General features: G+C 54.8%; 1 protein-coding gene across 1 annotated transcript in view; it reads right to left on the bottom strand.

Annotated features, from left to right (window-relative positions):
• The window catches only part of galnt9 (polypeptide N-acetylgalactosaminyltransferase 9), a 31,185-nt gene extending 12,340 nt beyond the window's left edge, over positions 1-18,845 (bottom strand). Inside the window, exons 1-7 of the mRNA XM_055655519.1 lie at positions 18,764-18,845; positions 18,150-18,326; positions 17,071-17,268; positions 13,759-13,876; positions 6,211-6,396; positions 5,036-5,173; positions 4,481-4,576 (exon numbers count right to left, since the gene is read on the bottom strand). Coding sequence (XP_055511494.1) covers positions 4,481-4,576; positions 5,036-5,173; positions 6,211-6,396; positions 13,759-13,876; positions 17,071-17,129 — 597 coding nt within the window. The 5' untranslated portion in view covers positions 17,130-17,268; positions 18,150-18,326; positions 18,764-18,845. The remainder of the gene's footprint in view (positions 1-4,480; positions 4,577-5,035; positions 5,174-6,210; positions 6,397-13,758; positions 13,877-17,070; positions 17,269-18,149; positions 18,327-18,763) is intronic.
• Positions 18,846-20,892: the final 2,047 nt, after the last annotated feature.

Raw genomic sequence — 20,892 nt, 5'->3', positions numbered from 1 at the left:
GCAGGTACAGGATACTGAGTTGCATGATCAGCCATGATCATATTGAATGGTGGTGCAGGCTCGAAGGGCCGAATGGCCTCCTCCTGCACCTATTGTCTACGTTGCTATGTAACAGGATTGTCACTGCATAGTACACGTGGCCAGAATATAGCATTGAAGGGTTGAACACAGGAGATAAAGGCAGGTGGTGGGAGCAGAATCCGTAAACAGAGGGGATGGAATTGAGTTTTGAAGCACAGATTTTGAAGAGAATCTCTCTCTGACTGAGCGTGCAGGGATAATCCTGCCAGAAATTATTCTCCGCAGCAAACCACTGAACAATAATCCCGTGAACCAAATCCAGATTTAAATCATCATCTTTTTGAAGAAAAATAAATTGCTTTATGAATAAAGATTAAAATGCTTTCAACATATGCTCCACGTCCCAATAGCCCAGGGATAACACCACAAAGTCTGCAGGATTACTGAAATGGCAGCCGGCATTCAAGCCTCAGCCTCTTGCTACTGAGGGAGTGCAGCGTAGGTTCACCAGGTTAATTCCCGGGATGGCGGGACTGTCATATGCTGAGAGAATGGAGCGGCTGGGCTTGTACACTCTGGAGTTTAGAAGGATGAGAGGGGATCTTATTGAACCATATCAGATTATTAAGGGTTTGGAGGCAGGAAACATGTTCTCGAATGTTCAAGAAGGAACTGCAGATGCCGGAAAATCGAAGGTAGACAAAAGTGCTGGAGAAACTCAGCGGGTGCAGCAGCATCTACGGAGCGAAGGAAATAGGCAACGTTTCCTATTTCCTTCGCTCCAAACATGTTCCTGATGTTGGGGGAGTCCAGAACCAGGGGCCACACACAGTGTAAGAATAAGGGAGTAAGCCATTTAGAATGGAGATGAGGAAACATTTTTTCACACAGAGGGTTGTGAGTCTGTGGAATTCTCTGCCTCAGAGGGCGGTGGAGGCCGGTTCTCTAGAAACTTTCAAGAGAGAGTTGGATAGGGTTCTTGAAGATAGTGGAGTCAGGGGATATGGGGAGAAGGCAGGAACGGGGTACTGATTGGGGATGATCAGCCATGATCACATTAAATGACGGTGCTGGCTCGAAGGGCTGAATGGCCTACTCCTGCACCTATTGTCTATTGTCAATTGTCTACAGCCCAGGAACAGGCCCTTCGGCCTGCAATGTCTGTGCTGGACATGATGCCAAGACAAACTCCAATCTGCCCACACGTGATCCCTCCATTCCCTGCATATCTATGTGCCTGTCTAAAAGCCTCTTAAACACCACGATCGTATCTGCCTCCACCCCCACCCCTGGCAGCGCGTTCCAGGCACCCACCACCCTCTGTGTAAAAAAAACCTGCCCCACACATCTCCTTTACACTTTGCCCCTCTCACCTTAAAGCTGCGCCCTCTAGTCTTTGACACTCCCACCCCGGGGGAAGGTTCTGACTGTCTACCCTCTCTACGTCTCTTATCATTTTATTATTTTTGTTACTTTTATACTGGGATTCAGTACAAAGTACTCCAGAGATTTGTAGCCACTATTCTGAGCTTTTACATTCCAGATTTTCATTAGTCACAACGTGATACGGCACTGAAACTGGCCCTTCGGCCCACAATGTCCGTGCCGACCAGCGATCCCCGCACACTAACACTATCCTACACACACACACACACACACACACACAATTTGGGGACAATTTATGCTTAAACCAAGTTATTTAACCTACAAACCTGCACGTCTTTGGAGTGTGGAAGATCTCGGAGAAAACTCCGCGCTGTGTCTCTAAACTAACCATTGATTGAAGATAAACATAAATGCTGGAGAAACTCAGCTGTTGAGTTCCATAGAGTTCCATGGAACTTCGCTCCATAGATGCTGCCTCACCCGCTGAGTTTCTCCAGCACTTTTGTCTACCTTTGATTTTCCAGCATCTGCAGTTCCTTCTTAAACACATCGGAGAAAACCCACGCAGGCCACGGGGAGAACGTACAAACCCCGTACAGACAGCGCCCGTAGTCAGGATCGAACCCGGGTCCCTGGCGCTGTGAGGCGGCAACTCTACCGCTGCGCCACCGTGCAGTGTTTGGAGGGATATGGACCAAACGCAGGCAGGTGGGACATGTTGGCTGGTGTGGGCAAGTTGGGCCGAAGGGCCTGTTTCCATGCTGTATCACTCTGTGACTCCATAATAGTGGTACATAGTACCATAGTAGTACAGACACAGTGGGCTGAAGGGCCTGTTCCTGTGCTATTCTAGTCCTTACTGAATGGCAGAGAAGACAAGAAGGGCTTTCAGTTTTGGTTCTCTCCTTATGCATAATAAATAAAAAGGACTGCTGAGTTCTGAAGACACTTGTCCAATATTCGATGTCGATGTAATATTCTGCAGCAAATCAGTGAGCCGACTGATTTAGATTCCTTTCACAGCGAGTAATCAGACGCTGGAATAATGAGAGATGCGATTCTCAGGAGGTGACTGCACCAGGCCTGATTGTTCACCTGGTTTGATGGAATTGATTTAACAAATCAAGGATAAAGTTCAAAACATGTTTGAAAGCCGATGAGGATTTTGGAAATTGATTTTGGCAAAGTGTCTTTATTTTAATTCCGGATTGGCTAAATGTTTTTGGTGTGCAGGCACAGAGTGCTGGATATTATTCCCAAGTGTCGGAGTTATCGCCAGAGAGAAGTCACAGCAGAGAAACAGGCCCTTCGGCCCAACTCATCCATGCCCGACCATCATGCCCCATCTACACTAGTCCCACCCCGACCAACTACACTGCCCCCCCGACCAACATCTACACTAGTCCGACCCCGACCAACATGCCCCATCTACACTTGTCCCTCCGCGACAAACATGCCCCATCTACACTAGTCCCACCCCGACCAACATGCCCCATCTACACTAGTCCCACCCCGACCAACATGCCCCATCTACACTAGTCCCACCCCGACCAACATGCCCCATCTACACTGCCCACCCGACCAACATGACCAACTATCTACCACTAGTCCCTGCCCCATCTACACACCCCCGACCAACATGCCCCATCTACACTAGTCCCACCTGCCCCCCATCTACATTTGGCCCTGCCCATTTGTGTTCCTCTAAACCTTTTCTATCCATGTACCTGTCCAAATGTCTATATTGTACCTTCCGATTATGCCTGCCTTCAGCATCAGCTGTTCCATACACCCACCACCCTCTGTGTGAAAAAGTTGCCCCTCAGGTTCCTATTAAATCTTTCCCCCCCCTCACCCTAATCCTGGGTCCCCTGGTTTGTCATTCCCCTACTCACGGCAAAATACTTCATTCATTTTATCTGTTCCCCTCATGAACTTATACACGCTGGTGCAGCGGGTAGAGCTGCCCTCACAGCGCCGGAGACCCGGGTTCCATCCCGACTACGGGCGCTGTCTGTACGGAGTTTGCACGTTCTCCCCGTAACCTGCGTGGGTTTTCTCTAAGATCTTCGGTTTCCTCCCACACTCCAAAGACGTGCAGGTTTGTAGCTTAATTGGCTCGCTGTAAGTGTAAATTGTCCCTAGTGTGTGTGGGATAGTGTTAGTGTGCGGGGATCGCTGGTCGGCACGGACTCGGTGGGCCGAAGGGCCTGTTTCCTTATCACTAAATTAATCCTCATCCCCGTGTGCTCCAAGGAATAAAGACCCAGCTGCCATCCTCTCCCTGTAGCTCAGGCCCCTCGAGTCCTGGCAACATCCTCCTAAAGATGTTTGTACAAGGATAACTGCAAGGCCCGGAATATTCCAGGCACATTAATATTTAATGCTCAATCTACTCATTTCATTCCCTGCATGCATTTAAATATTTTAGAAGAATTTTACTGACAGTGATGTCTTTATACATCCAGCGTTGGTGTTAGATGCAAGGTAATACAGAGATACAGCGTGGAAACAGGCCCTTCGGCCCACCGTGTCCGTGCCGACCAGCGATCCCCGACCAGCGACTCTACCACTGCGCCACCGTGATGTGGGAGGATACAGGAATTATACATTAAATCAGTGATAGTGGGCAGTGCGTTCCTGGAATACACTGTTGCCCAGGGCAGTGTTCACGGCCATATGTGATAGCAGCAGAATTAGACCATTCGGCCAGTCAAGTCTACTCCGCCATTCAATCGTGGCTGATCTATCTCTCCCTCCTAACCCCATTCTCCTGCCTTCTCCCCATAACCCCTGACACCCGCACTAATCAACAATCTATCTATCTCTGCCTTAAAAATATCCCCTGACTTGTGGCCTCCACAGCCGTCTGTGGCAAAGAATCCCACAGAGTGTCTAACTTCATTCAATGTTTAAGAAGGAACTGCAGATGCTGGAACAATAGAAGGTTGACAAAAATGCTGGAGAAACTCAGCGGGTGAGGCAGCATCTATGGAGCGAAGGAATAGGTAACGTTTCTGGTCGAGACCGTTCCGGGTCCCGTGGGGGGGGAGCAGAAGCACCGTGGTCCTACCTGAGATGTCATTCCATGACAGGGGTAGAGGATAGCCATGTCATCTTCCTCCTGGCCCTGGTCCAGGCAGTAGCCGCTCACCTTGCTGTTCCGCACCTGTGGCATTAAACAGTGGCAACTAACTGCACATCCAGTGTAACGGTGAAAGGCCTGGACAGAGTGGATGTGGAGAGTCTAGGACTAGAGGGCACAGCCTCAGATTTAAAGCACGTTCCTTTAGGAAATAGACGAGGAGGAATTTCTGTGATGTTCTGCAAGAGAGAGTCGTCCACCTTAGTTGAGATACAGCGCAGGAAACAGGCCCTTCAGCCCATCTGGCTGGTGTTGTGGCAATGAATTCCACAGATTCACCACCCTCCGACTAAAGAAATTCCTCCTCATCTCCTTCCTAAAGGAACATCCTTTAATTCTGAGGCTGTGACCTCTAGTCCTAGACTCTCCCACTAGTGGAAACATCCTCTCCACATCCACTCTATCGAGGCCTTTCAATGGGGTCCCCCCTCAATATTTTAAACAGCGGTGATCACGGGCGCGGTCCGTGTGTAACGCGCTCACCTCTCCGTAGGTCAGGGTGTTGTTGTACATTCTCATCTCTGGGTAGACGTTGTCTCGGTACCACTGGAAACTCCGGCAGTTCAGCCTCTTGCGTAACGCCACACGCTCCGACACGTTCCCAAAGTCAACCCCCGGGTTCTGGAGAGGGCGAACAGGGAGGGTTAACGGAGCCCGGAGCACCCCCTGAGGCCATTCCCCCCCCCCGTCCGTCCCATCACCCGGTCTAGCCCGTTCCCTCCGCAGCCCTCGCCGACGGTCAAAAGCTTGAAAGCTCACGCCACTAGATGCAGGAACAGCTTCTTCCCCGCTGCCATCAGACCATTGAACACTGGGGTGTGCTCCCAATCCTCCAACCCACCTCATTGCGGGCCTTGCACTTTTATTTTTTAAATCTGCACTTTCTCTGTATAATGTTAAAACAAAATATTCTACACTAAATAATGTACTTGTGTAGAGCATGTTCTCACCTGGGCTCTACATCAGAGATTATACATATGTATAACAATTATCTGACTAGCATTTCACTGTTCCTTGGTACACATTGGTCAAGAAACCTACTCTGGGTAAAAGACTCTGTGCATCTACCCGATCTATTCCCCTTTTATATACCTCTATAAGATCTCCCCCCTCATCCTCCTGCGCTCCAGAGAATAGAGACCCAGCCAGGTCAACCTCTCTGTCTAGCTCAGACACTTGAGTCTAGGCAACATCCTCGTGAATCTTCTCTGCACCCTCTCCAACTTGACAAGGTCATTGTTTTAATGTGGAGCCCAGAACTGAACACAATACTGTAAATGTATCTGCAACGTGTCCTCCCAACTTCTGAACTCAAGACTCAGTCGAGTTCAGTTTAGTTTAGAGATACAGCGCGGAAACTGACCCTTCGGCCCGAATCTTCACTGACCAGTGACCCCCGCACACTAACACTGTCCTACACACACTGGGGACAATTTCACATTTACACAGCGGCAATTAACCTACAAACCTGCACGTCTTTGGAGTGTGGGAGGAAACCGGAGCACCCGGAGAAAACCCACGCATGTCATGGGGAGAACGTGCAAACTGCGTACAGACAGCGCCCGTAGTCGGGATGGAACCCGGGTCTCTGGCGCTGTGAGGCAGCAGCTCTACCCGCTGCGCCACCGTGCCGCGCTTCTCGTCTCGGTTGGACTCACGTTGATGGGGATGTTCCAAGCCATGTAGACGTGGGACTTGAACTCGTCCATCCAGACCTCAGCGGCGCGGAGCGCGTTACGCTTGGCGTAGTAATCGATGTCGTTGTTGTACGGCTTCTTGGTGCGTTCAATGTGGGCGACACGTGAGCACGGCAACACCTCCATGCTACCCCCGCACTGCCACACCTGAAACACACACAACAGGTACAGGAGTAGGCCACTCGGCCCTTCCACACAGCACCGCCATTCACCCCACCAGCCGTCACATACAAAAAGTAATCCTCCGTCAGTTTCGCCACCTCCAACGTGACCCCACCACTCGCCACATCTTCCCATCTCCCCCCCATATCTGCCTTCCGCAAAGACCGCTCCCTCCATAACTCCCTTGTCAATTCTTCCCTTCCCTCTCGGTCCACCCCCTCCCCGGGCACTTTCCCTTGCAACCGCAAGAGATGCAACACTTGTCCCTTTACCTCCCCCCTCGACTCCGTTCAAGGACCCAAGCAGTCGTTCCAGGTGCGACAGAGGTTTACCTGCATCTCTTCCAACCTCATCTATTGCGTCCGCTGCTCTAGATGTCAACAGATCTATATCGGTGAGACCAAGCGGAGGTTGGGCGATCGTTTCGCCGAACACCTCCGCTCGGTCCGCAATAACCAAGCTGACCTCCCGGTGGCTCAGCACTTCAACTCCCCCTCCAACTCCGTCTCCGACCTCTCTGTCCTGGGTCTCCTCCATGGCCACAGCGAGCAGCACCGGAAATTGGAGGAACAGCACCTCATATTCCGTTTGGGGAGTCTGCACCCCGGGGGCATGAACATCGAATTCTCCCAATTTTGTTAGTCCTTGCTGTCTCCTCCCCTTCCTCAGCTCCCCTGCTGTCTCCTCCCATCCCCCAGCCTTCCGGCTACTCCTCCTTTTCCCTTTCTTGTCCCCGCCCACCCCCGCCACCGATCAGTCTGAAGAAGGGTTTCGGCCCGAAACGTTGCCTATTTCCTTCGCTCCATAGATGCTGCTGCACCCGCTGAGTTTCTCCAGCTTTTTTGTGTACCTTCGATTCTCCAGCATCTGCAGTTCCTTCTTAAACACAGGTGCAGGAGTAGGCCACTCGGCCCTTCCACACAGCACCGCCATTCAATATGATCATGGCTGATCATCGGTACCCCGTTCCTGCCCTCTCCCCACACATACATCCTCTAGATTAGTGTCACTCATACTCTTACTCTGCCCATAGGCTTATTAGAGAGCTCTCTCTCTCTCTCTCTCTCTCCCCCTGGCAGACTTGTAATTTGCATGTGGAGATGAAAGCACCTTGTGTTTCCTCTGCAGTTGCTAATAAAAGACTATGGATTCTAATCGCTATTCCTGAGTCTGATCATTTCCAACACATCCGTCCACAGATATCGGGCTGAAAATTGCTCGCAGTATTCCCCATGTGACAGGCAGTCACGGTAGGTGCCCCGTACAGCTTTAGTTTTAGAGATACAGCGCGGAAACAGGTTCCACAGCCCACTGGGTCTGTGCTGACCAGTGACCACTGGGTCTGTGCTGACCAGTGACCACTGGGTCTGTGCTGACCAGTGACCACTGGGTCTGTGCTGACCAGTGACCACTGGGTCTGTGCTTGACCAGCGGTCACCCTCACACTAGTTCTATCCCACACATTAGTGGCAATTTACAGAAGGCCAGTTAACCTACAAACCTGCACGTCTTTGGGATGTGGGAGGAAACCGGAGCACCCGGAGAAAACCCACACGGCCACAGGGAGAGAACGTGCAAACTCCACCCACACAGACACCGCCCGCAGTCAGGATCGAACCCGTGTCTCTGGCGCTGTGAGGCAGCAACTCTACTGCTGCGCCACCGTGCCGCCCTTAATGAAGGCGGATTTTGGCACACTGGCCTTCACTGCACAGAGAATTGAGTTGACACAAGGAACTGCAGATGCTGGTTAACAAAAAAACACACAGAGTGCTGGAGTAACTCAGCGGGTCAGGCAGCATCTGTGGAGAACATGGATAGGTGACATTTCACAGAGTGCTGGAGTAACTCAGCGGGTGCAGCAGCATCTATGGAGCTAAGGAAATAGGCAACGTTTCGGGCCGAAACCCTTCCGGGTTTCGGCCCGAAACATTGCCTATTTCCAGAAGGGTTTCGGCCTGAAACGTTGCCTATTTCCTTCGCTCCATAGATGCTGCTGCACCATAACTCAGTGGGTCAGGCAGCATCTGTGGAGAACATGGATAGGTGACGTTTCACAGAGTGCTGGAGTAACTCAGCGGGTGCAGCAGCATCTATGGAGCTAAGGAAATAGGCAACGTTTCGGGCCGAAACCCTTCCGGGTTTCGGCCCGAAACATTGCCTATTTCCAGAAGGGTTTCGGCCTGAAACGTTGCCTATTTCCTTCGCTCCATAGATGCTGCTGCACCATAACTCAGTGGGTCAGGCAGCATCTGTGGAGAACATGGATAGGTGACGTTTCACAGAGTGCTGGAGTAACTCAGTGGGTCAGGCAGCATCTGCGGAGAACATGGATAGGTGATTCTTGTAATTTCTTTGGACCAATCTAAAGAAGGGTCCTGACCCAAAACGTCACCTATCCATGTTCTCCACAGATGCTGCCTGGCCCGCTGAGTTACTCCAGCACTCTGTGTGTTTTTTCTGCGTTCACCAGCATGTGCAGTTCCATGTGTGTACGTTTTGAGTGAGGAGCTGACAGACAGTGGGTTAGGGTTTGACATTAAACTGCTGGTGAGCTGCGGAGCGGAGCTGTCAGCTTGAGTGTGAGGCAACAAGGACAGCTGACAGGCTGAACCAGATGAGACATTCATTCAACAGCAAACCTGTTCACCTGTAAATGCCGCGCTGGGCTGAGCTCTCCACACCAATTAAGAGTCAAGAGTGTTTAAACATCATTAGCACTCGGCCCAGAACAAAGCGATTCCTACTTACAGCAGCCTGGCAGACACAATAGATTAGTTTTAGAACTAAACAGGCCCTTCGGCCCACCGGGTCCGTGCTGGCCAGCGATCCCTGCACACTAATACTATCCCACACACACCAGGGACAATTCACACTTACACCGAGTCAATTAACCAACAAACCTGCACGTCTTTGTAGTGTGGGAGGAAACCGGAGCACCTGGAGAAAACCCACGCGGGTCACGGTGAGAACTTGCAAACTCCACACAGACAGCACCTGTAGTCGGGATCGAACCCGGGTCTCTGGTGCTGCAAGGCAGCAAGCTAGCAACTCTACCGCTGCGCCACCGTGACTGCCCACTAACCGCACAACAAACAGGGCAGAGGGTCCCAGAGGGTCTCCACCCGAAACGTCGCCAATTCCTTCTCTCCATAGATGCTGCCATGCCTCCCTCTTTGCAGTTAAACAATCACCTGTGTCAGGTGTACACTGGCCCTATCCAACAGCTCGTTCCATACACCCACCACCCTCTGTCTGAAAAAGTTACCCCTCAGATTCCTAATAAATCTTTTCCCCTTCATCTTTAACCCATGTCCTCTGGTCCTCGATTCCCCAAATCAGGGCAAGAGACTCTGTGCATCTACCCGATCTATTCCCCTTGCGATCTTATATATAGTACCTCTATAAGATCACCCCTCATCCTTCTGCGCTCCAAGGAATAGAGACCCAGCCTACTCAACCTCTCCCTGTAGCTCACACCCTCTAGTCCTGGCAACATCCTCGTAAATCTTCTCTGCACCCTCCCCAGCTCGACAACATCTTCCCTGTAACATGGTGCCCAGAACTGAACACAATATTCTAAATACGGCCTCACCAACGTCTTATACAAGTGAAACGTGACCTATACTCAATACTCATGAATGATACACAGCAGATAATAAGTGCAGGAGTAGGCCATTCGGCCCTTCGTGCCAGCACCTGGCAATGTGCCAACAGCCTTTTTGACCACACGATCTACCTGCAGCTTGTCCTGCAAGGAACCTGCATTATCCAGACTGTTACATTTCTAAATGTTAATCACCTCTCCCAGCTTTAGGCAAGATCTTGGTGCTTTAAACATCACAGGCTTACAATTGGCACCTATTATTTTCACTTCATTATTTCAACTGTCAATTTATTTTCTAAGCTAACACTTTGCACACTGGTTTATTAAAATGCCTTCTCTTTGAAATTCAGGATGGTGAATTCCTAAAGACTCTCTCTCTCTCTCTCTGTCTCTGTCTCAGCAGCTTTGTGAGACAGGGAGTCACAGAGATCCCGCTGAAAGAGAAATACATCTGTAGCAACAAGGAAATGCAGATGCTGGTTTAAACCTGAGACAGACACAGAGTGCTGGAGTAACTCAGCGGGTCAGGCAGCATCTGTGGAGAACATGGATCACCCTATCCATTCAGGTTCAAGAAGGGTCCTGACCCTAAACATCGTCAACCCATGTTCTCCACAGATGCTGGAGTTTAGAAGGATGAGAGGGTATCTCATTGAAAAAGATTGTTAAGGGCTTGGACACGCTAGAGGCAGGAAACATATTCCCGATGTTGGGGGAGTCCAGAACCAGGGGCCACAGTTTAAGAATAAGGAGTAAGCCATTTAGAACGGAGATGTGGAAACACTTTTTCTCACAGAGAGTTGTGAGTCTGTGGAATTCTCTGCCACAGAGGGCGGTGGAGGCCGATTCTCTGGATACTTTCAAGAGAGAGCTAGATAGGGCTCTTAAAGATAGCGGAGTCAGGGGATATGGGGAGAGGGCAGGAATGGGGAACTGATTGGGGATGATCAGCCATGATCACAGTGAATGGTGGTGCTGGCTCGAAGGGCCGAATGGCCTCCTCCTGCACCTACTGTGTATTGTCTATTGTCCCTAGTGTGCGCAGGGTCGAGTTAGTGTGCGGGGATCGCTGGTCGGCACGGACTCGGTGGGCCGAAGGGCCTGTTTCCACGCCGTGTCTTTCAATCAATCAAATTTAATTTGCAGCAAGGGTCTCAATCAGAGAGGTCTGCCCACCTGCCTGCCCGCCTGCCTGCCTGCCCGCCCACCCGCCCACCCGCCCCCGCCCCCCACCCACCCCCACCCGCCCACCCCCACCCACCTGCCCCACCTGCCCACCTGCCCACCTGCCCACCTGCCCACCCCACTGCCCACCTGCCCACCCACCCACCTGCCCGCCTGCCCACCCGCAGTGATTATATTACGACAACAATTAACTGGAAATGTTTCTCTATCAATCAGCAACACAGATGTGAATATTTAATTAGCACAAACCAAATTACATTTTGGTCATTTAAAAAAAAATTAGATTTGCCCTGGAATGTTTAGAGCAGCTCTCGAGTAACCTAGCACGGAAACAGGCCCTTCGGCCCAGCTCATCCATGCTCAACAAGATGGCCTATCTAAGCTAGTCCCATATCCCTCCAACCCTGTCCTATCGAGACCCATCTTCAGACTGGGCACAGGAGGATTTAAATTGTGTTTATTTTAGTTTAGGTCAGAGACACAGCATGGAGACAGGCCCTTCGGCCCACCGAGTCCGTGCTGGCCAGCGATCCCCACACACTAACACTACCCTACACACACTAGGGACAATTTACATTTATATGGAAACCAATTAACCCACAAACCCGCTGGTCTTTGGAGTGTGGGAGGAAACCGAAGATCTCGGAGGAAACCCACGCAGGTCATGGGGAGAACGTGCAAACTCCGTACAGACAGCGCCCGTAGTCGGGATCGAACCCGGGTCTCCGGCGGTGAGGCAGCAACTCTACTGCTGCGCCACCATGCCGCTCCAAAGGATCCATTTGTTTGGTTGATGGTCTGAAGCACGCGATGGCCACCCAGGGGGCAACACAGGTGCCCGTCTACAGAGCCCAGCGTACTGGAACAACTCTGAGCTGCCGTGTGAGACGGCCGCCATTAATACAGACTAGCGCCCGGCCCCGTGTCAGCGCCCGGGCCCCGTGTTAGCGCAGGTAACGAGCAGCGCCCGGCCCCGTGTTAGCGCCCGGGCCCCGTGTTAGTGCCCGGCCCCGTGTTAGTGCCCGGCCCCGTGTTAGCGCCCGGGCCCCGTGTTAGCGCAGGTAACGAGCAGCGCCCGGCCCCGTGTTAGCGCCCGGGCCCCGTGTTAGCGCCCGGGCCCCGTGTTAGCGCCCGTGTTAGCGCCCGTGTTAGCGCCCGGCCCCGTGTTAGCGCCCGGCCCCGTGTTAGCGCAGGTAACGAGCAGCGCCCGGCCCCGTGTTTAGCGCCCGGGCCCCGTGTTAGCGCCCGGGCCCCGTGTTAGCGCCCGGCCCCGTGTTAGCGCAGGTAACGAGCAGCGCCAGGCCCCGTGTTAGCGCCCGGCCCCGTGTTAGCGCCCAGCCCCGTGTTAGCGCAGGTAACGAGCAGCGCCAGGCCCCGTGTTAGCGCCCGGGCCCCGTGTTAGCGCAGGTAACGAGCAGCGCCAGGCCCCGTGTTAGCGCCCGGCTCCGTGTTAGCGCCTGGCCCCGTGTTAGCGCCAGGCCCCGTGTTAGCGCCAGGCCCCGTGTTAGCGCCCGGCCCCGTGTCAGCGCCCGGCCCCGTGTCAGCGCCCGGCCCCGTGTTAGCGCAGGTAACGAGCAGCGCCCGGGCCCCGTGTCAGCGCAGGTAACGAGCAGCGCATGGTTCTTTGATCTCTGCCTCACTGCCTGGATCTGGAAGGAATTTAATTAGTGCACAGTATCTGTCCTCACCACCAGCCACTGCCGTCATGGATCAATGCTCTCACACAGATGGAAGGATTTAAATCTATACTTTACATTCATATTTATTCTCCAGGACGGTTGCTGCGATGAATTTTAAAGTCTGCAGGATCCTGACTGACTGAGGGAAGGGGACATTCTGCTGGGAACAAGCGGGAGATTTCGGATCCAATCCTATCCCAGGCCAGAGAAGCACAGAGGGTCTCAGAGACGTACAGTGTGAAAACAGGCCCTTCAGCCCAGCTTGCCCACCCCGACCAACATGCCCCATCTACACTAGTCCCACCTGCCCACAGACCAACATGCCCCATCTACACTAGTCCCACCTGCCCACCCCGACCAACATGCCCCATCTACACTAGTCCCACCTGCCCACAGACCAACGTGCCCCATCTACACTAGTCCCACCCACACGCGTTTTTAGTTCAGTTCACAAGACAGAGATGAAATGCTGGAGTAACTCAGCGGGTCAGGCAGCATCTGTGGAGAACATGGATAGGTGACGTTTCACACAGTGCTGGAGTAACTCAGCGGGTCAGACAGCATCTGTGGAGAACATGGATAGGTGACGTTTCACACAGTGCTGGAGTAACTCAGCGGGTCAGACAGCATCTGTGGAGAACATGGATAGGTGACGTTTCGGATTGAGACCCTTCTTCAGACTTGATCTTTAGGAGTGTCTAGGTGGCAAGGAACCGTTTGATGATGGCGTGCAACCGGCGTAGAAGTTGGGGTCCATTGTGAAGAAGGGTCTCGACACGTCACCTATCCATGTTCTCCACAGATGCTGCCTGACCCGCTGAGTTACTCCAGCACTCTGTGTGTGTGGGGAAGGTGCCATGTGGGTGCGGTACTCACCCTCATGCCCAGCTCAATGTTCTCGCCGCCGTAGACTTCCATCCCCGGGTCAAGGAGGCCGATCTCACCAAAATACTCCCGGTCCACCACAAAGGAGCAGCCAATCATTGCCGGCGTCCTGTCATGCACAGAGAGAGGCAGAAAACAGCACAGAGGCTCAGTCCCTGGCACATTGGGTCGCACAAGGGCCCAGTGAGGAGAACAAGGGCCCAGTGAGGAGAACAAGGGCCCAGTGAGGGAACCAGGGCCCAGTGAGGAGAACAAGGGCCCAGTGAGGGAACCAGGGCCCAGTGAGGAGATCCAGGGCCCAGTGAGGAGATCCAGGGCCTAGTGAGGAGAACCAGGGCCCAGTGAGGAGAACAAGGGCCCAGTGAGGAGAACCAGGGCCCAGTGAGGAGAACCAGGGCCCAGTGAGGAGATCCAGGGCCCAGTGAGGGAACCAGGGCCCAGTGAGGGAACCAGGGCCCAGTGAGGGAACCAGGGCCCAGTGTGGGAACCAGGGCCCAGTGTGGGAACCAGGGCCCAGTGAGGGAACCAGGGCCCAGTGAGGGAACCAGGGCCCAGTGAGGAGAACCAGGGCCCAGTGAGGAGATCCAGGGCCCAGTGAGGAGATCCAGGGCCCAGTGAGGGAACCAGGGCCCAGTGAGGGAACCAGGGCCCAGTGAGGGAACCAGGGCCCAGTGTGGGAACCAGGGCCCAGTGAGGGAACCAGGGCCCAGTGTGGGGAACCAGGGCCCAGTGAGGGGAACCAGGGCCCAGTGAGGGGAACCAGGGCCCAGTGAGGAGAACCAGGGCCCAGTGAGGGAACCAGGGCCCAGTGTGGGAACCAGGGCCCAGTGAGGGAACCAGGGCCCAGTGTGGGGAACCAGGGCCCAGTGTGGGGAACCAGGGCCCAGTGAGGGGACAAGGGCCCAGTGAGGGAACCAGGGCCCAGTGTGGGGAACCAGGGCCCAGTGTGGGGAACCAGGGCCCAGTGAGGGGACAAGGGCCCAGTGAGGGAACCAGGGCCCAGTGAGGAGAACCAGGGCCCAGTGTGGGGAACCAGGGCCCAGTGAGGGAACCAGGGCCCAGTGAGGGAACCAGGGCCCAGTGAGGGAACCAGGGCCCAGTGAGGGGACAGTGAGGGAACCAGGGCCCAGTGAGGGAACCAGGGCCCAGTGAGGGGACAAGGGCCCAGTGAGGGAACCAGGGCCCAGTGTGGGGAACCAGGGCCCAGTGAGGGAAACCAGGGCCTGTGGGGACTGGGGACAACTGGGGGTGGGGGGGCGATCTGGAGAACCAGGGCCCACTGGGCAGTACAAGGTTCACCATTGGGGAGACCAAAGGGTGACCACAGATTAGTACAAGGTACGACCCCCAAAGTTCTGAGAAAACGGTTAAACATGGAACATGAATGCTGCATGGCCACGTTCCTGTCTAAAAGCCTCATCAACCCCACTATCATCTCTGCCTCCACCACCAGACTCGGGACAATTTACAATTTTTACCGAAGCCAATTGACCTTGGCGCGTGGGAGGAAACCGGAGCACCCGGAGAAAACCCACGCAGTTCACGGGGAGAACATGCAAACTCCGTACAGACAGCGCCCGTGGTCAGGATGAAACCCGTGTCTCCGGCGCTGCATTCGCTGTCAGGCAGCAACTCTACCGCTGTGCCACCGTGACTGCGAGAGGCAATCTGCACGGGGCATTTTTAATCTGCTTTGATCGTTAGATGGAACATTGCGTTTAGCGGAGGTGGGACAACACGAGAAGTCTCCTTTCCAGTTGTTGCCGCCGTCATCCCAGGAGTTCCCACATCACCGGCCCTTTCATCTTTCTGACTGCGCTTTGTGGAGAATATCAAACGTCAGGCCTTTTGATGTGGTTTTAATTTCATTCATGAGCAGCTTGGGGAAAGATTCATGAAGATGTCTCCAGCCACGAGATGGCGGGACAGAATGGGTCGGCTGGGCTTGTATTCACTGGACCTTAGACGGGCGAGAGGGGATCTTAGAGAAACACATAGAATTCTTTAGGGATTGGACAGGCTAGATGCAGGAAAACTGTTCCCGATGTTGGGGGGAGTCCAGAACCAGGGGCCACACAGTTTAAGAATAAGGGGTCGACCATTTAGGACTGAGATGAGGAAAAACCTTTTCACCCAGAGAGTTGTGAGTCTGTGGAATTCTCTGCCACAGAAGGCAGTGGAGGCCAATTCTCTGGATGTTTTCAAGAGAGAGATAGATTTAGCTCTTTGGGCTAATGAAATCAAGGGATATGGGGAGAAGGCAGGAACAGGGTACTGATTGGGGATGATCAGCCGTGATCACAGTGAATGGCGGTGCAGGCTCGAAGGGCCGAATGGTCTCTACTCCTGCACCTATTGTCTGTGTTTCTATGTAATGATCAGGAAAGAATGGGTATAAAAAAAGAACTGCAGATGCCGGTTAATACCCAAAAGGGCAGGAGAGGAATAGATCGGGTAGAGTCTCTTGCCCAGAGTGGGGGAATCGAAGACCAGAGGACATGGATTTAAGGTGAAGGGGAAAAGATTCAATAGGAATCTGAGGGGAAACTTTTTCATACGAAGGGTGGTGGGCGCTGTCTGTGTGGAGTTTGCACGAGCTCCCAGAGACCTGCGTGGGTTTTCTCCGGGCGCTCCGGTTTCCTCCCACATTCCAAAGACGTGCAGGTTTGTAGGTTAATTGGCCCCCATGAAATTTATAAATTGTCCCTAGTGTGTGTAGGGTAGTGTTAGTATGCGGGGATCGCTGGTCGGCACGGACTAGGTGGGCCGAAGGGCCTGTTTCCACACTGTATCTCAAAACTAAACTAAAATCAGGAGGTAATTCAGCCCACTTCAGAAATCCAGACTTGATGGCACCGTTTAGATCACATGGACCTCCTGCACCTGGTGTCCCTTTGTCACCTCAGCAAAGCTTGACCTTTTTCACAGAGGCCTGCTATATCCAAAGTACACAAACCCCTAAATATTAACAGTATGAACATTGAATTCCCCAATGAAGCTGCTCCACACTGAACCAGGTACACACGCATGTACACAGGCATATACAGAGACATGCACACACACACACACTCACGCACACACACACGCACACGCAGCCAAAAACTCTCACACACACATGTTCACAGACACACGCACACATACAGATACACGCACACGCACACACACACACACAGACACACACACACACACACAGACACAAACACACACACACAGACACACACACACACACACACACACACACCACAGACACACACACCTCTCTCTTGCCCTCCCTTCCCCCGTCTCCCCGTGCCCCGCGCTCACCGTATGGGTGCGGCCTGGTCATCCTGCTGCAGCCATGCATGTGGGGGCAGGATGTACATGCACCACAGCCCCCAGTTGTAGCCATGGGCAGCGCTGGCGTATTGCTGCACCTCAAACGTGTTGTACTTGATGTTGTCGATGGCCGGCAGCACGATGCGGCTGCGATCCTCACTGATCCGGCTCAGGACCGGCTGCACCCTGCAACGGGGACAGTGGAGGGGTCAAGGGTCAGTGGAGGGGTCAAGGGTCAGTGGAGGGGGGGGTCAAGGGTCAGCGGGGGGTCAAGGGTCGGTCAAGGGTCAGCAGAGGGGGGTCAAGGGTCAGCGGGGGGGTGTCAAGGGGAGGCGAGAGGGGGAGGGGGAGAGAGTGGGGGAGGGGGAGGGGGGGCAGAGTGGGGGAGGGGGAGAGTGGGGGGTGGGAGGGGGGGGGAGAGTGGGGGAGGGGGAGAGTGGGGGAGGGGGAGAGTGGGGGAGGGGGAGGGGGATGAGTGGGGGAGGGGGAGAGAGTGGGGGTCAGGGGGAGGGGGAGAGTGGGGGGGGGGGAGAGTGGGGAGAGGGGAGGGGGAGAGTGGGGGAGGGGGAGGGGGAGAGTGGGGGAGGGGGAGAGTGGGGGAGGGGGAGGGGGAGAGTGGGGGAGGGGGAGAGTGGGGGAGGGGGAGGGGGAGAGTGGGGGAGGGGGAGAGTGGGGGAGGGGGAGAGTGGGGGAGGGGGAGAGTGGGGAGAGTGGGGGAGGGGGAGAGGGGGAGAGTGGGGGGCCATGGAGAGTGGGGGAGGGGGAGGGAGGGGGAGAGTGGGGGAGGGGGAGGGGGAGAGTGGGGGAGGGGGGAGAGTGGGGGAGGGGGAGAGTGGGGGAGAGTGGGGGGAGTGGGAGGGGGGAGGGGGAGAGTGGGGGGGAGGGGGGAGAGTGGGGGAGGGGGGGAGAGTGGGGGGGGGGGGGAGTGGGGGAGAGGGAGAGTGAGGGGGGGGAGAGTGGGGAGGGGGGGGGGGAGTGGGGGAGGGGGGGAGAGTGAGGGAGGGGGGAGGGGGAGAGAGTGGCGGGGAGGGGGGGTTCAGGGCGGGGTAAGGTCATCGTCCACTCACCAGCCGACGTTGAACTCAACGTGAGAATCGAAGAAGCCGATGACGGGGGGCGCTGGACACTCTCCACCCCTGGAGCCGGGCGAGGATCAGCCCCTCCCTCTTGTGGTTCCGCACGATCTTCACCAGCCCGGGTTAGCGGTGGCCCAGGGTACCGCTCCATGCCCACGCCCAGATCCACTGTGGGACACAGCAATGGGTACCACGTCACCACACCGAGCAGGACTCTCACCCCCAACACTGACCCCTCAACCCCACCCCCCCAGAACACTGACCCCTCACCCCCCAACTCTCACCACCACCCCAACACTGACCCCCCCCACTGTGGGGACACGTGCTCCACCATCAACACACGATGCACCATCGACACCCCACACCTCGCCCCCCAACACTGACCCCTCACCCCCCAACTCTCACCCTCACCCACCAGCTGATCATACGACCCGCTCCACCACCCACCCGCCCCTTCCCCCATCCACACACAGGACGCTGCGTGGCCTCAGGAAGTGCCCACCTCAACCACCCACGTTGACCACTGGTCATAACACCAAGGGCGGGGGGCGGGGGGTGGATTCATCGAGGGAGGGGGGGGTTGGGGGGGGAAGTGCGTGACTCACCGCTGTCACTGTTGTCGTTGACTAGTATGATCTCACTTGAGCAGGTGTGGGGGTGTGTGATTCGACCACACTGTGTACGGAGCGGGAGGATTGACGACAGAGCCTCGTTGACAAAGATGAAGACCACGGCGATCTGTGGTATGGAATGAGAGAGGGACGAGGACGAGTTCTGGGAGCCAGAGAGAGACGGGAGTGGGGGGGAGAAAGCATGGCAATTAGTGGGAATTGGAAAGAGAGTTCTTGAATTTGTTCATAAGCCAGGGAGGGGGCAAAGAGTAGGAGACGGTGAGAGGGCCAGAGAGGGCGTAAACTCGGGGATGCGATAACGGATAGGAGCCGTCCGGGCCAGCCAGTTGCGGGGAAGAGATGGGAGGGAGAGCAGAGCAGCAGGGGGCGCATTAGGATGCGATCACGATGGAGATGGCAGAGGGGGAGAGTGGAGACAGTCCACGCGGGCCACGTGGGACGAGTCAAACCCCATCATGTCTGGAATACGACACGAGTTTCGGCATGACCCCCAGAGGGGAACTCTAGAGTCTAGCCGAGCGAGTGTCTGAGATGGTTGAGAATTTTCTCGTGAGGGACGGAGGGGGAGGGAAAGGTGAGGAGGTAGAGCAGGACCGGGGGGTAAAAAACCTGAGAGAGGAAGACCCGAGGAGACAGAGGGATGGGAGGGAGGAAAGGAAACGAGTAAAAGAGGACGAGCGAAAGAGAGAGAGGTAGGTAGAAAAATACAAGGGGGAGCCCCCAGAGAGAGAGGGGAGGCGGAGCGAGGAGCGAGGAGAGCAGAGGGAACCCAGGGGGGGAGGGATCAGAGAAGACAAGAGAGGAGAGGAGAGGGAGGGGCAGAGGGAGAGGAGAGGAGAGAAAGAAGGAAGGAGAGGATGAGAAGAGAGAAGAGAGAGGAGAGCGAAAAGGAGAAAGGAGAGAAGGAAGGCGGAGGAAAAAGAGGAGGGTGGAGGGGAGGGAGAGGGAGAGGAAAGAGGGAGGGAAGAGGAGAGGAGAAGGAGGAGAGAGGGAAAGGGGGGGAGGGGGAGGAAAGAGAGAGAGGAGAGGGAGAGGAAGGGAAAGAGAGGGAGAAACAGGAGAGGAGAAGGAGGAAGAACGGAGAGGAAAAGGGGGTGAGAGGGGAGAGGAGAAAGAGAGAGGGGGGAGGGGAGAGGAAGAATAGAGAAAAGGAGAGAGAGGGAGAGGAGGTGAAGAGAGTGGGGGAGAGCGAGAGGAAAGGAAGGAACGGAGAAGAGGGGAGAAAGGGGGGAGAGAAGGAGTGGAGAGGAAAGGGAAGCGACAGAGGAGGAATGGAAAGGTAGGGGAGAGGAAAGGAAGAGTGGGGGGGAAAAGCAGGGGGGATGAGAGAGGGGAGCGAGGAGGAGGAGGAGAGGGAGAGGAGGAAGAGGAAGGAGAGAAAGGTGAAGGAGAGGAGAGAAGGAGGACGAGACAGCGGAGAGGGGAGGGGTAGGGAGTGAAATCGGGGAGACCGAGAGAAGAAAGGGGAGAGGAGAGGAAGGGGGGAGAGGGAAGGAGAGGCGAAGAAGGGAAAAAAAAGGGGGGGGGAAGCAAGGGAGAAAACGGAAGGGGAATAGAAGACTACAAAGAAATTGGAGATGGAGAGGGAGACGAGGGAAGGGAAAAAAGAAACAGGAAGGGAGGGGGGGGGGGAAATAGGAGGATGAGGAAAGAGGAAGAAGGAGAAAGGGAGGAGAAAAAAGAAGAAGCAAGGAAGTGAAAGTCAGAGCTGGCCGAGGGAGGAGGCAGATAGGAAAGAGGAGAGGGAGAGGGATAGAGGAGAGGAGGAGAGGGAGGAGGGCGGAAGAGAGGGACGGGCGAAAGGGGATAGGAGGGGGAGGGGAGGGGAGAGGAGAGGACAAGAGGAAGGAGAGAGAAGGAGAAAAGGGAGGGAGGAGGATGGGGGAGAAAAGAGGGAGAAGAGGAGAGGGAAGGGTGAGACGGAGAAGGAAGAGAGAAGGGAGAAGAAGGAAGGAGGGAGAGGAGAGGGGAAGGGGAGGGGAGGAGAAAGAGGAGAAAAAAAGGGAAGGAGGGGGAGGGAGGGAGGGGGGAGGAAAAGAGGAGGGGAGAAGAGAGGGAAGAGGAGAGAGAAGGGGGGAGGAAAGGAAGAGAGGAGGAGAGGG

Source organism: Leucoraja erinacea, chromosome 25 (assembly GCF_028641065.1).
Source record: "Leucoraja erinacea ecotype New England chromosome 25, Leri_hhj_1, whole genome shotgun sequence".
NCBI classification, from domain to species: domain Eukaryota; kingdom Metazoa; phylum Chordata; class Chondrichthyes; order Rajiformes; family Rajidae; genus Leucoraja; species Leucoraja erinaceus.
This window is presented reverse-complemented; position numbering and strand designations above follow the sequence as displayed.